The sequence below is a fragment of the Echinops telfairi genome, unplaced genomic scaffold (genome assembly GCF_000313985.2).
Source record: "Echinops telfairi isolate 266 unplaced genomic scaffold, ASM31398v2 ScPeMD7_31;HRSCAF=116, whole genome shotgun sequence".
In the NCBI taxonomy this organism is placed as follows: domain Eukaryota; kingdom Metazoa; phylum Chordata; class Mammalia; order Afrosoricida; family Tenrecidae; genus Echinops; species Echinops telfairi.
Genome location: NW_022103928.1, coordinates 28,103,418 through 28,119,864, shown reverse-complemented (window position 1 = coordinate 28,119,864; position 16,447 = coordinate 28,103,418). Strand labels below are relative to the sequence as shown.

The window sequence follows — 16,447 nt, the reverse complement described above, 5'->3', positions numbered from 1 at the left end:
ATGAGGAGAGACCAGTGAGTAGAAAAGGACAGTATGGTTGGTAAAATAGAGCATCCAAAATGGGCTCAAACAGCACAATGATGAAGAGGGCCCAGCATGGGGCTGGGTTTCATTCTGTTATACGGTGTGCCACAGTGGGGGAGAACGGACTCCATGGTCCCTAAAACAAAAGTCTAATATACTTATGTTTTGCATTTAGGGATATAACTCATTTTGAGATAATTTTAAAATACACACTGTATGAGTTTTAATTTTTAAAAAATATGGATATGCAAATGTTCAAGCTGTCATTCTCCTTTAAATTGTTTTTGTGCTTTTATAAAAAAAAAACCTATTGACCATATTTATATGGGTCTCTTTCTGGATGTCCTGTTTTATTAAATGAGGAATTACACTGATTGGTCTCTCAAAGTTTCACCAACATTGGTGAATTTCAAAATGTTCAAATTTATATATATATATATATTTTTTTTTTCAACAACTGTATTCATGAGAGTTACTGAGAGTTACTGTCGTTTTCTTGTAATTTTTTTGTCCAGCTTTGGCATCAGGATAATGCTGGCACAACAAAATAAATTGCGATATATTTTATCCTCTTCTATTTTGTTTTGAAATAGTATTTATGTTTTCCTTAAAAGTTTAGTACAATTTGCCAATGAAACTATCTCCCTGAGTTTGCTGTGTTGTAAAGCCTCTAACTATAAGTATAATGACCTTAATTAACATATAGAGGATGATTCAAGCATCTGTTTCTTTTACAATGACTTTTAGTAGTTTATATACTTGAAGGAATCAGTCCATTTCATCTAAGTTGTTGAATTTCTATTCATAGAGTAGTTTGTGTTATTCTCTTTTATCCTTTTGGTAAGCTTAGCGTATTGATTTGAAGCCTCCTTTTCTAATGTGTATCATTTAATTTTATAAAATTTTATCTAAAGTACTGTCTTACCTGCATCCCACAAATTTTGATAAATTGCATTGTTATTCAGTTCAAAATACCATGAAGCCTGCAAAAACCAGAGCCTGTGGATGTGGAAAGCTGCCACAGAAGGAAAACTCAATATTTTACCCCAAAAGGAATAATAGAAAAGTGATAAGATTGCACTCTGTCAAAGGCAGAAAACTTTTGAGGTCTTAAAAAAATGGAACCAGCCTAGAGAATTAACAATGGCAAATAATAAACCGAGATTAACCTACGTGATAAGACCCAAAAGTAAACTCAGATATAGAAGTATCCAAAATAAAACAAACCTGCAAGACTGAAAATAGGGAACCTCACACATCAATTTGTAAGCAAAGACAATTACAAATCAAAAAGAAGGAATAAATAGTATAGTTACAGAACTTCCAATGGAAACGATGTCAAGTGGTTTTTAAGATAGAAGAAGCTGCTTTAAATTTGGGAATAAATAAGTTAGAGGGTACCTCAAAGAAAATTAATAAATCTCATCAAAATAAAAAAGGAAAATCATAAGAAAGTAATAAGCATTAAAACAACAGTAGTGAAAATTATAAGAAAACCCACATACAAGTGAACTTACTAATTACTATAGTAAAAATTATATGGAACAAAAAAACCAGCAGCACCATAAAAACACATTCAGCAAGATTACAGCAATAAATCCATACTTACCAATAATTACACTAAATGAAAGTGGATTAATGCTCTAATCAATAGGTTTTGAGACAGAAATCAATATGACAGAAGAAAGGCAGGACATTGTATTATGATTAAAAGGTCAATTGAACGAGATAATATATTTTTGCACCCAAAAAGCCTCAAAATATATAAATCAAACTCCAACAAAACAAAGTAGCAAAATAGACAGCTCTATAATTATAGTAAGACAGTTTATTTGATAAAGGATAGGACACCTAGCAAGACACTCAACCAAGAGACTGTAGAACTAAATAACACAACCAACCTGACTCGATAGACATATAGAGAACATTCCACCAAACAATAAAACAATATATATTCTTTTCCACTCTACATAGAACATTCTCCAGAATAAGCCATATGTTAGGACACAAAGCAAGCCTCAGTAGAAACATTGAGATACTACAAAGTTTTTTTTTTTCAAATTACAATGCTATAAAGTTAGAAATAAGTAATGGGAAGATAAAGAGGGGGATCAAATACATTGAAATTGCTTAAGAACCACTGGGCAATAGAAAAAAATTAACAATGAGAATGAAAACACAATATCCCCAGAACCTTGAGACATAGTAAAAGCAGTACTCAGACAGCACTTTATAGTAATATCTGCACACTTCATAATGAAAGAATCAAAATCAATACTTTAACCTACTATCTCCAACATTTAGAAAAAATACACTAAGATAAGTCTATAGTCACTAGAAGAAAAACAATAATAAAGATTAGAGCAGAAATAAATGAAATGAAACAGAAAAATATTAGAAATAATCAATAGACTAGAAATTGGTTCTTTGAGAAGATTAATAAAAATCAACAAACCACTGGAAAATGTAACAAAGGAAAAGAAAACCCCAAACCACCTGATTGCCATGGAGTCGATGCTGACTCACAGTGACCTACAGGACAGAGTGGAGCTGGCCCTGTGGCTTTCCAAGACTGCACGTCTTTACAGGAGTAAAAGCCACATCTTTCTCCCTTGGAAAAGCTAGTGATTTTAAACTGATGACCTTGTGGTTTGCAGCCCAGTGAGCAACCCACTATGCCACCAGGGTTCCATGGAGGGAAAAGAAGATGCAAATAAGTCATTAAATTTAATGATCACGCCATTAAAACAAAACAAAACAACCCTCCCAACAAAAAGACATGCAGGCCCAGACAGTTTCACTGATGAATTCTACCAAACATTTGGAGAATAACTGACATCAATTCTAATCCAAATATTTTAGAGCATTGAAAACAATGGACTACTCTCAAATTTGGGGGGAGGGAGGGGGTGGGGAGTCAGCATAACCCTGATGCCAAAACCAAACAAATATATCACTAATAAAGAAAATTACAGACAAATATCCCTCATGGACATAGCCTACAAACCCAACACACTGCCATTTGGTCCATTCCAACTAATTGAGATCCTACATGGGGATTCTGAGACTTTAAATCTTCATTGGTACAGAAAGCCTCATTTTTCTCCTGAGGTAGAGCTGGTAGGTTTGAATCACCAACTTTGCAGTTAGTAGCCCAATTCCACAGCACAGAAATTCTTCCACATATGTGTTTATCCCATAGCACCAGAATTCTCCACAATATATCAATACGTATATATAATGAGATCCTACTAAGTGTTCATACCATGTGTGCAAGGATGGTAAACATTAGAAAAACACAATCAATGTAATCCTCAACACAATAAAACAGAGGGGGGAAAACACATCATATTGATTTATGCAGAAGAAACATTTAACAAAAGCCAATACTCATTCCTGATGAAAAACACTCAACACATTGGAATAGTACAGAATTTTCTCAACATAATTCAGAGCAAATATACAAAACCAATCAGCCAACATTAGTCTCAATAGAAAGAAACCAAAAGCGTTCCCTTTTTGAGCAGGAGACACATAAATATGCTCTTTATCCCTACTGGTATTCAATATTATGCGGATGTCTTAGCCAGAGCTATCAAACAAGAAAAGGAAATTAAAGACCAAATCAGCAAAGAAGTAGAATTCTCTGTTTCCAGATGAGAAAATCCTATACATAGAAAATCTTAAAGACTCACCAAAAAAAAAAAAAAAAAGGTTGGAACTAATTAAAAGATTCAGCAAAGTGGTTAGGTATAATATTAACATACAAAAATAATTTACAATAGTTACCCAAAAGATTAAATACTTAGGAATAAACATAACCAGAGAAACAAAGATTCACACAAAGAAAACTACAAAACACAAGAAACCAAAGAGACCTACAGAAGTGAAAGAATAGATCGTGCTCATGGATAGGAAGGCTTAGCATTGTGAAACTATCAATACTACCCAAAGCGATACACAAATAAATCACAATCCTGATTCAGATCCCATCATCATTGTTTAAATTGATGGAAAAGTTAACCACCAATTTTATATGGTAATGAAAGAGACCCTGGATAAGCAAAGCACTACAAAAGAAGAACAAAATAGGAGGTCTCTCACTTCTCTACCTCAAAACTACTATACAACCACAGTAATGAAAGCACTCTAGTACTAATACGATTTTAGACACCTAGACCAATGGAATGGACTTGAGAACCCAGAAGTAAATCCATCCACCCGTGGTCAGTTAATCTTTGACCAAGGGTCAAACCACATTACATGGAGAAGAGATAGACTCTTTTAACATTAGTGCTGACAAAACTGGATATTCATTTTTAGGAAACAGAACAGGAACCATATCTCTTACTATCTAAAAGAACTAATTCAGGATGAATCAAAGACCTAATGAAAAACCGAAAACTATAAAGATCATCCATGAAAAAATAGAGACAAATTTAGGCTCCCTAATAAATAGCATAAATAAACTAACAAACATACCTAAAGCACACAAATAGCAAAAGGCAAACGAAATGACTGGGGCCTCCTGAAAATTAGACACTTAGATGCATCAACAGATTTCATCAAAGAGTAAAAAGAGAGCCTGAAAACGGGAAATTTTTTTAGTAAGGACATGTCTGACAAGGGACTAATATCTAAAATGGGTAGAAACATTTCAACAAGAAAAAGACAAATTATCCGATTAAGAATGGGCAGAGGACATGAACAGCCACGAACATATAAAGAAATACTCATGATCACTAGCCATTTTAGAGATGCAAATCAAAACAACACTGAGATATTACCTTATCCCAGCATTAATAGCAAAGTAAAAAAATGAATAATGATGACATTATAAAGCACTTCATAACTTGAATGAACTTGTTGAGTGAAATTAGTTCATCACAAAAGAACAAATATTATATGAGAACACTATTGTAGGAAGTCAGGTAAAGGTTTTCATACTAAAAGAAACTTTCTTTAATGGTTTCCAAGGGAAGGAGAGAAAGTCACTTGGTAGAGGGGTAGATAAGTGCTGAACTTAGGTGAAGGTAAAGGCAATAAACAATAAGAAGGAGTTTGGCAAAAAATGATGGAGGCAGGAGAAGGTACTGAGAGGTTTGTAAGAGTTAAAGGCAACAGAGGTAAATACTGTTATATACAAATCTTGCAACAGTAGTGATCTACAAGTAGATGCATGGATAGACATGCAGGCTGAACAGGTTTTGGAGGGAGAGTGGGAGTACACCCTAAAATAGGTGTGAGTTTGTTAAGAGGATATTTGCATATGTGTATACCTTTGTTGCAAATATATCCATGATTGTGATGGAACTTTCAGGGGTGGTATGACCGCTTCGTAGACATACCAAGTGCCTTAAGGGAATGAATGACTTCTTGGGCCTCTGAGGCCAGGACAGTAGTCTTAAGAAGCAATGAGGTTAATTGGCATAATATATGTTACAAAGACTGTGCTCTACATTGTACCTTAATGAGCACAGTTGGGGGGTCTTAAATACCTGTGAGCAGACGTCTAAGGTATAACTATTAATATCTCCCTGTTCAGAGAAAGAAAAGTGATAAAAATTGAAAGACACCTGGACATAATTTGTTCAACAGACTAATAAGGAAACATCATATCCCTGAAATGGTATCAACTGCTCAGAAAGTAATCACATGAACAAATCCTGAAAAGGTGGGGGGGAAATGTGGAACAAAATTCAAAATCATGAGAGCCCGGGATTGCTGGTCAGAGAGAAGCTAACGAAACCTCCAGGACATCTTTAGACGTCTTTTTGGTCTGGAACTAAGTTCACCTCTGTGAATCAATTTTCAGCCAAACAATAGGACTAAAAGAGGAACAATAATACCAGTGAGGTATTCACACCTTAGAGTAAGCAACCATTTGAGATCAAAGGGTCAATATTTACCCAAGAACAACATTGAGAAGGGTTAGGGGAGGAGGATTGGGAGCAGGAAAAACTGAGTGGTAGAAAGATAGTGATGCTATATTGAAAGGATTACAGTGGATGAGATGAAACAAGATGTGTATGAACTGTTGAATCTAAAACTGAGTATCTGCTCTCTAAATATTCACGCAATTCATAACAAGAAGTCTTTCCATAATAATAATGAAATTAAAGGCCTTAGAGATCTCTCGAGCCAGTATGAATTTGTAGGGTCAGGATCTCAAAGAGAGAAACCAAAAAGGTGAGTTTGAAGTGAAACTGGATGAGACGCTAAGCAGAGTTTCTGACATGCTCAGGGGGCTAGAAAGAGAAAATGGAGGTTCAGAGCCCACCAAAGAAGAGAAACCCAAACCAAGCCAAACTTACTGCAGTCAACTCAAAGAGACCCTATGACACAGAGTAACACTGCCCCTACAGATTTCCAAGACTTTAAATCTTTACAAAAGTAGACAGCCTCATCTTTCTCCTGAGGACTGACTGGTGTGTTTGACGCACTGACCTTGCAGTTAGCCTTTCAGTAGGAAGATCCTGGTAAATAATCAAAACTCTGGGTGGACGATCTGAATTGCTATATCCTAAGCGTAAAGGTGAAGCAGAGCTAGGTAAGCCATCAGAAAGATTTAGGGATAGTTTCAATCCTTTTTGGAAAAAAGTGATCTGTCCCTAGCATAAGTGTCTATCAAAAGCATAAGTAAATCTTCCTGGATGGAACATTATATCATTCAGAGAACATCAAATTATCTATACTTTTCAGATGCAATGTCTTACTATATATGGGGGTACCCCCCCCCAAGAAAACAAACAAATAAAAAAATGGAAAATAGCTCCACCTGGTGAAACTTTCATAGTACACATTTTTCCCCACTAGGTGAGCAACTTGCTGAGTTAGTGCACCCAGTGGCATCAGCTAAGAAGGTTCTCTCTGGTCACAGTGAATTTTTTAATAAAAGCAGTTTCACTCAAACCTCATTTTTTAGTGATGGCTGATTTAAGAACACAGTATGTGGCTGTGAAATTTTGTTTCCTGCTTGGGAAAAATGCCACAGAAACTGTTGTGATGGTGAACACAGCTTACAAGGACAGCGCTATGGGAAACACTCAAGTGTACACGTGGTTTTCTTGTTTCAAAAAAGGCAAAATGTCATTTGATAACAAACCTCATTCTGGACGTCTGTCAACTTCCCAAACAGACAAAAATGCAATTGGAATTCCACTGGTCAGACTGTTAATCATGCTTCTATTTAGAGGTTCTGAAAAGATAGCATAACAGTGTCCGACAAAAAAAACACCTTGCTCCATGCACCTGAATTCACCTGACCTTGATCCTTGAGACTTCTCTTTGTTCCCATATGAAGAGGGACAGCGATTTGACGATTTAGAAGAGGCGAAGAAAGACACTAGGGAGGTGCTGTCAGCTATCCAAACAGATGGGCTTGAAAAATGTTTCCAAGAATGGAGTCACAGATTTGACAAATGTATTAAATGTAATGGAGAGTACTTTGAAGTTGATAAGGTTGTTTTGTAAAAAATTTAAATATTTTTTAAAAAAGAATTCTGGTTTATTTTGGATATGCCGTGTGTGTGTGTGTGTGTGTGTGAGAGAGAGAGAGAGAGAGAGAGAGAGAATATACAAAAAGGCAGAACCAGCTGAAAACTATCAGAAACAGATCCACAAAGGATATAGAATTGGCATTATCTGACACATATTTAAAAGTAATGTGATTATGTACAAAAATAGGAGACAAAATGGAGAATTTCAGCAAAGAAGTACAATGTGAAAGACTCAAATAGAACCTCTAGAAATTATAAAAAATAAATTAAATTGAGAAGTTAAGAGCAGATAAGACACAATGAAACGATTCAAAAGTTAGAAGACAGATCAAAGAAAATGCCCAGCTTGGGGAAAGGGGTGGAAAATGTAGAATAAAGAAAAAGAGATATATGAAATTGAGTGAAAAGGTATACTTAGAATTCCAGACAGAGAAGAAAATAAGTAAGATTCAGAGAAAGACGAAATCAATATGGAACTAAAAAATGGTTGAGAAATGTCCTGGACTGATGAAAGCTGAGTTAAATGCTACAAAACGGATCAATACAATGAAAGCTTAATCTAGGCATATCATTGAAAAGCCAATGAAACTAAAGGTAAAGAGAGAAAAAAAATCATGGGGAAAAAAAGATAGATTGTCTTCAAAGGGGGAACAGTAAGAGAGCTGGCATCTTAACAGAAATTATAGTAGACAGAAAACAACAGAAAGACATCTTCAAAGTATTGAAAGAAAACAATGATATGTGGGGAGAGTCTCACACATTTCCCCCTTTTTCTTTGTTGTCTTTGCCCCCAAGGTCAGTCCTAATGACAGAATCGCACTTCCGTGGCAGTGACATTAATGCCTTGAGAGAAAACCTTGCATCTGAATCGATGAACCAGGAGAAGGGGTCCCCTCGTGTGCAAAGAAAGTGAGTAGAATTTCTGATATTTTTAAAATGTTCTTCTATTTTGTCACTTCACCCTAAGGATTGGCACAGTCATGGCAAACTGTGTAAGAGAGCCAATGACGATAACTCTGAAGACCAGAAAGCAAGGATTTCTGGGAAATATGGGGAAAATCAGGTAGAGGAGAGAAAAGGACTGGCCTAAGCCCTGAGCTCATATTCAAACTGTGAATATACAAGGGGGCTTCAAAAACTTTGTGGGAAAATGTCATCATCATTTTATCCTATTTTCCTGGGTTTTTGAGGTCCTGTCATATACAGCTTTAAAGCAGCTACCATAACCAAGCTTGCTATACTCACAGAGCATCCCCTTTCAGAAAGTGCAACAGACTGGAGGACTGAACTACCAGTCCACATGCCAAACGAATCCTCACTCAGTATATAGGAGGAGCATACCTGAACAGTATTGTAAAGGGCCTTCAACATTTAACCGACATTGAAGTTGCCACCCACAGAGGCAAGACAGGACATATAGTCTGAATATAACTAGTTGAGTGCTAAAATGACATGCACACACAAGTTAACATCCCTAGATTGAGTCTGACAATATACCAAAACGTGATATTTTATAAAATGGGTATAGTCCAAACTTATTTTATATACCAAGAATTAGAAAAATCTATCAATAGGAAAAGACAGGTGCCAACCCTGAGATGTCATATGTTGGAATGATAAAATAAAGATTTTAACTATTATCACCATGCTCTGTGAAATGAATAAAAAGACACACTTAAGCAAGAAACAAAATATAAAAAAACCCGAAAGTTTCAGGATGAGAAATACAGTTTATTGGATAATTTAAATAGCAGATTATATAGGAGAGACTCAGTGAATGTGAAGACAGAGCAACAAAAATAACCCAATCTGAAGGACAGAGAAGGGGAAAATGAACAAAGTTTCAGTGCTCTCTAGAACAATGTACTACATAAAGGCAAAGTAATTCCCATCTTTACTGTGTGGTAAGGATCAGCATAAATCCAATCCAAAACATGTGGTGATGGATCCAGTCCTCATCTTCCCACTTCTTCATTCTCACTTGTGCAGGATACTCTCTCCAATTTTAGCCAACTCATAGCTCACAAATTAAAATAATACAGTTCTTCCGACTCCCAAATAAGGTAATACCAACCATATACATGGGGAATCCACATGACACCAACTTTTTGCCCTGCCTGCTGGTCATAGTTTCACACCACCCCTTGTGGTTGACAGTCACAAGCGAGGAGTTCACAAAACATCCTTACTTCCTCACCTGCTGGCTCCCACTGCACTTTTGAGTTCAATATTTCACTGGAACAACTCACAGAATGTCATGGGGAGTATACCAGACTTACTATTACAAATTTAAGACAACAGCAGCAAGATAAATGAAGAGACACATAGGGTGAGATTGGCAGGAGTCCCAGTGTGAAGCTTCCATGTCCCAAGAGTACTCTACCCTCCTGAGATCAAATGTTCTCAGCCACCAGGAATTCCTCTGAACCTCTGTGCTCAGCATCTTTATTCACTTGACCATTAGTCATTAGATGATAGCATAGCCTTTGAGAGTAGTTAACATTAGGTCCCAGGTGGTCTCTCTTGGTCCTCACTCAAGTATCGTCTGGCTCAAGTGAACTGAAAATAAATGTCAAATTGCTTTCTGCTCCTCACAGACAATAACAGAAGGTCAAACATTGGTGCCTTTAGAGTTTGTGAGGAAAGGAGAAATAAACTGGTGCCAAAAAGCACATTTCAAGAAATGCTGGCCAAATGTTTCTAAAATTTTGTTGAAAAACATACATGTACAGGTTCAAGAAGCTCACAAACTTCAGGTAGAACAAAATAAAACCATAATCCAGGCATATCAAAATCAAGCTGCTGGGGGGGAAAAAGTCTTAAAATAACAAGAACAAACAGCAAAACAACAACACAAACCCACCGCACCTTGCATACCATTTCATATAAAGGAACAATGATGCAAATGAGTGGCACAATATCTTTATATTGCTGAAAATAGATAAAAAACAAAAACTGTCAATGATGTCCCCTTACTGACCCACAGTGCTATGGGGGCAGCACCAGAGCCACAGTGCAGTCTGCCCCTCCCCGCCCCCACCAGGGAGTAACACGAGAGCAGCACCACAGAGCAGCAAGGGAGCAAAGCAACAAAGGCCCCAAAGAATTCTGAAACTGGACTTCAGACTCAGAGGTCAGCGCTCGGCACCGCATCAGACCCGATCAGAAAACATTCATTAGGGTCAGCAGACAGACCTGGAACTATTCCTAGGCTATTTTCTCTCTCTCTATTTTTCTTTCACGTCTATCTATATAAGATAGGCAGGATAAACAATCCCAAGGTGAAAACAATGGGACCAACAGTTCCAGGAGGGACAGGGGAGAGAAGGATGTGGGAGAAAAGTAGGGGGGAGCCAACCAACCCAGGGACAAGGGAACAACAAGATATCTAAAGTCGATGGCAAGGAGGGCATAGAATGCCTGGTGGTGTTCATTCAAGTGCAATGTAGATGAGAGGAAGTACAGAGAGCCGAATGAAGGTTGAACATGATAGTGGGACCGGAAGAAAATAAAAGGAAATAGAGGAAACAACTAGGGGGCAAAAGATATTTATAAAGGTATAAACATAGTCATTTACATATGTAAATATATTAATATATAACAATAGGGATATAGGTCTATTTACATGTATTTATAGGTTAAGTATTAAGGTAGCAGACGGACATTAGGCCTCTACTTAAGTAGTCCTCCCCCAACACAAGAACACTTTGTTCTAATAATCTGGTATTCTGTGATGCTCACCTTTCCAATACGATCGTTGAAGACAAAATGGGTGCATAAGTAAATGTAGTAAAGAAAGCTGATGGTGTCTCGCTATTGGAAGATTTAGTGTCTGGGGTCTTAAAGGAGTGAAGGTAAACAAGCAGCCATCTTGCAGGGAAGCAACAAAGCCCACATGGAAGAATCACACCAACCCGTGTGATCACGAGGTGTTGATAGGATCAGGTGTAGGGCATCAGAAGACCCAAAAGAAACAACCATTTTGATGCAAACAAGGGATGTCAGAATGGAGATCCGTAGCCCATCTGTAGACAATTGGACCTCCCCTTACAGAAGGGTCCCAAGGAAGGGATGAGTCAGCCAGGGTGCAGTATAGCACAGTTGAAATATACAACATTCCTCTAGTTCTTTAATACTTCCTCCTCCCCACAATCATGGCCCCAGTTCTATCTTGCAAATCTGGCTTGACCAGAGCATGTACTCTGGTACAGATAAGAGCTCTCAACACACAGAATTCAGGACAGACAAACCCCTCGGGACCAATAATGGAAATAGCTACACCATGAGGGTAGGGGGAAAGTAGGGGGAGAAGGAAGAGAAAGAGGGAACCAACCGCAGTGATCGATGTACAAACTCCCCCCGCACCCCCCAGGGGGATGAACAACAGAAACATGGGTGAAGGGAGACAGTGGATGGTTTAAAATAGGAAAATAAAAATAATTTCTAAATTATCAAGAGTTCATGAGGGTGGTAGGGTTGGGGAGGGAGGGGATAAAACAGGAGCTGATACCAAAGGCTCAAGTAGAAAGAAAATGTTTTGGAAATGTCGATGGCAACAAATGTACAAATGTGCTTGATACAATTGATGTATGGATTGTTATAAGAGCTGTAAGAGCTCCAAATAAAATGATTTAACAAAAACAAAACAAAAACTCCTGTCAAAACACAATTCTATATTCAATGAAAATACCCTTAAAGAATGAAGGTAAAATGGGGGAAGGCTCATTAAAAATCTGTAATATGTAAAGATTCAACCTTTGGGGCTGAAAGTAAAGGGGACTTGAAGCTCAAAGACTACAATCTTCATTCTAGATTACACCTCCAGGTAAATAAAAACACTCACAATGAAATCAATAAACAACATCACAATAGACAGTAAAGACTGATGTTGCCAAGGATACCATTTAACTCGAATCCACATTCAAGCAGCAATGCAATGGAAACAGCAGCCAAAAAATCCAATGGCGTATTGAATTAGGTGAATCTGCTCCACATCTGTTTAAGTAAGCAGCATACTGTTTCCCATAGTGATTGTGTAATTCTGCTATTCCGCCAGCCATGTGTGAGCATGCTAATCTCTCCACATCCTCCCCAGCACTTATTACTTCTTGGTTTTGTTATTTTGCTAACAGTTTCACTATAAGATGGTATCACACTGTTTTAATTTGTATTTCTGTATTTCTCTTATAGCTAATTATCTCAAGCATTTCTTCACATGATTGTTGACCTAGATGGCATCCTCAGTAAATCGTCTATTCATCTGTGTCCATTTTTGGTTGGGTTCTTTGTTTTTCTCTTAATATATTGTAGTTTTCTACAGATTTTAAAAATTAGTCTTTTATCTGATATGCAACTGTCAAATATTTTTCCTCATCTGTGTTTTTTTGATTTTTGTTTTTTTTAACTCTTTTGGTGTACATAAATGTCAGATTTTTAGAAGGTCCCAATCATCTATATTGTCTTTGTGGTGTGGACATTAGCATTATGTTTGGTAGTGTATTTATGCCTTGTATTAGGGCCCTTAAGCTTGTCCTTACTATTCATTGATGATTGTTGTGACCCTAGGATTTATATTTAGGTTTTTAATCCATCTTGAGTCCGTTTCTGTATATGGTGTGGATTATGGGTCCTGTTTCATTCTTTTGCAGATGGAGATCCAATTTTTCCAACACTATTTATTGAAAAGGCCCTCCCTTCCCTACTTAATGTGTTTTAGACTTTTATCAAAACAAGGTGTCTGTTGGTGCTTGGTTGTATTTCTGGGTTCTGGGTTCTAATCCATTGTTTTACATATCGATCATTGTATACATACCAAGCTGTTTTGGTCTTATATTTTCAAGTTTTCTCCTCTTTTTTTTATTGACATATAATTCACACATCATACAATTGAATAGTACAATAATATTAAGAAGAATTTTGCAAGATTAATCTCAATCAATTGTAGAACATTTTCTTTTTTCTTGTAGTTATTGTTGGCTCCCCATTTCTCCCCAAACTCATCCTACACATCCCTAAATAATTATTAATCTAGTTACTGTCTCTATAGATTTACTTATCCTGGATTTCATATATACATAAAATCATATGATACAAAATTAAAAAACAAAAAACCTGAAATAAAACAGAGAAAAACCTCAATTAAAAAAAATCAGAAAATATTTTAAAATGGAACAAATTTAAAATAGATCAAAAGAAAGACCAAATGACAAGGCGTTGCATTTTAACCTAGCTGCATCTGCCATGATTGATTTTATAATGCTTCCTGTCTGATAGCAAGGCTATTCACATCCTTGGATTATGGTCAGAGGGGATTCGCTAAAGGTTTAATCCAAATGCGGACTCGGCATATGGATCTTGGGCTTTCACTGTCATCCATAGCCTTCTATAAACTGGATGTTCAGAATATAAACTGATACCATTCCCTCCTCTGGATTTTATTATTTATAATCCTTGAATCACACAGGGTACTGTGCTTTTTCTGTGTGTACTAGTTGATACCTCACTATGATGGCTGCTTGTTTGAAGCCAAGCCCTGAAGACCCTAGGTGCTATTCTTTCTGATCGCTAAGCACCATCTGATTTCTTACCACACTTTGCTATAGAAACCCAGGTCTTCAGTAATCTCTCTATGAGGTTGAGTATCAAGTAGGGCCATGTCATAACAAATAATTCTTCTTAGATTAGGGCTATGGTTAAGTATGAGCCCACCTAATTACATTCTTGGTTATTGTCCTTTGGTTCATTTCCAATTTTATAGCAAGGTGAAATGAAAAAACAATTTATAGTATCTCAATGTTTAACATTTTATTTTTGTGCAACATGATTTATTCTGGCATACATTTCATGTGCACCAGAAAAAATGTATATTGTACTTTTGTTGGGTGAAGTGTTCTGTATATATCTAAGAGATCAAGTTGATAAATTGTATTTAGTTCTTATTTTTGTTGATTTTCTTTCTAGTTGATCTGTCTTTGCTAGAACATGGTGTATTGAAGTCTCCTATTAATATTGTATTATGGTCTATTTGTGCCTTCAATTCTACAAGACCTGGACTCATGTATTTGGAAGGTCTTTCATTTGCATAAATGCTTATTATGGTTTGTCTTCTTGCTCAACTGTGGCGATCCTCAGTCTTTGGTTCTCATGATGTTTTTACTTCAGTGTCTATTTTGGCAGATATTAATATTGACACTCCTGCTTTCTGTTGATGCCATTAGCTTGATATATTTTTTCCATGTTTCGATTTTTAGTCTATTCTTGACTTTATATCTAAGATGTGTTTCTTGTAAGCAGCATATTAAGGGCTTGTGTTTTCTTATCCATTCTGTTCGTCTTTTTATGGCCTTATTGCTCTCATTTTGTTATATTTTTATGGTGGTGCTGGATTCATGGCTCATGATCATTTTCTGTGCTGCTTTCCTTTTGTTCATGGATTTTCTTGTCACTTTTTCTTTGCTTTTGTTTGTTTTTATCTTACTGTTTAACAGGATTTTGCGACTTCTTTCTGATTTTTGCTTTGTTTTGTTTTGTTGAGGCTCTAGCATTTTCTTTGAGGTTAGTTTGCTTTTTATTGTTTTTTTTCCAAGTTTAAGACCATTTTTTGTCTTTTGCAAATGATTCAATACCTTCTCAATTAGACTGTTCATTATCTACTCTATTCCATTTTTTCTTTTTGTCTTTATTTCAGAATGTTATCTGTGGTTCCTTATTTTTTATTCATTTGGTTTTGTTTCATTTTGTAGGATTATTTCTTGATAACTACGTCTTGTATAATGACTTTAAGTTGCTATCTGCTGTTGACTCTCTTTCCAAAGAACTAACTCCCATTAGTGTTTTCTGTACACCTAGTCTTGTTTTTACAAATTCTTTTGTTTTTCTTCATCTAAAAATGATTTTACTTTTCCCTCATATTTGAGGGTTAATTTTCTGGATACAGGAGCTCAGTTGGCAGGATTTGTTTTTTGTTTTGTTTTGTTTTTTCAATACTTTAAATATACCCATGCATGCACAGTTTCCATTAAAAAAATCTGACCTTATAATAATTGGTTTGCCTTAATAGGTGATTATTCGCCTGTTTCTCTCAGGATTATCTTCTCCTTTTTTGATGCTAGGAAATTTGACTATGATGTAATGTGATTTTCTTTTGGGATCAGTTCTGTTTGGGGTTCTTTGAGCTTTGGGGACAGTTTTATGTTCTATCTTTTATTAATTCTTCAACTATTTTCTCTGGCTATTTTTTCTGCTTTCTGTTCTGGAGTTCTTATCAAAAGTAAGTTGTTCCTTCATTCAGGTTTAGTAATTCCTAGTTGTTACATTGCCCTTGATTAAGCCCCACTAGGCATCTTATGCCCTTCTCTCCATTGATTTTGGTTCACTTGTTGTTCCCTTGTCTCTGGGTTGGTTTCTCCCCACCCCCTTCCTTTTGCCCACCTCCCCTTCTCCCGTACTCCCCTGGAACCATTGGCCCCATTCTTTTCAACTCTGAATTGTTTATCCCACCTACCTTATCTAGATAGATATGCAGAGACATGAATAAGTGCAAAAACCAGGCAGAGCCAAACAAAACAACAAAGGAAGCCAAGACCAACAAAACAATAACAACAACAACAAAAAGAAAGCCACTGACAAAAATGGAAAAGTCTATTAATAGCTCAAGGCCTGTTTGTTGGCCTTTACGAGTGTTTTCCAGTCGAGTCTGATGGGGTGCCACACTCTGTCTCCAAAGTCTATTTTTGGTATTCCCCAGAGATTTCATCACTTTGTTCCCAAGAAAAGTAAAAGGAAATAGAGGAAAGAACCAGGAGGCAAAGGATATTTATAGAGGTCTAAATATAGGCATGTACATATGTAAATATATTTATATATAACAAGAGGGGAATGGAACTATGTACTCATATCTATACGTTAAGAATTAAAGTTGCAGA

General features: G+C 36.5%; 1 protein-coding gene across 1 annotated transcript in view; it reads left to right on the top strand.

The window, feature by feature from the left end:
• CUNH3orf20 (chromosome unknown C3orf20 homolog) overlaps positions 1-16,447 on the top strand; it is a 110,740-nt gene that overhangs the window by 71,256 nt on the left and 23,037 nt on the right. The window contains 1 exon segment of the mRNA XM_045289984.1: positions 8,319-8,432. Within this exon segment, the coding sequence (XP_045145919.1) occupies positions 8,319-8,432 (114 nt within the window).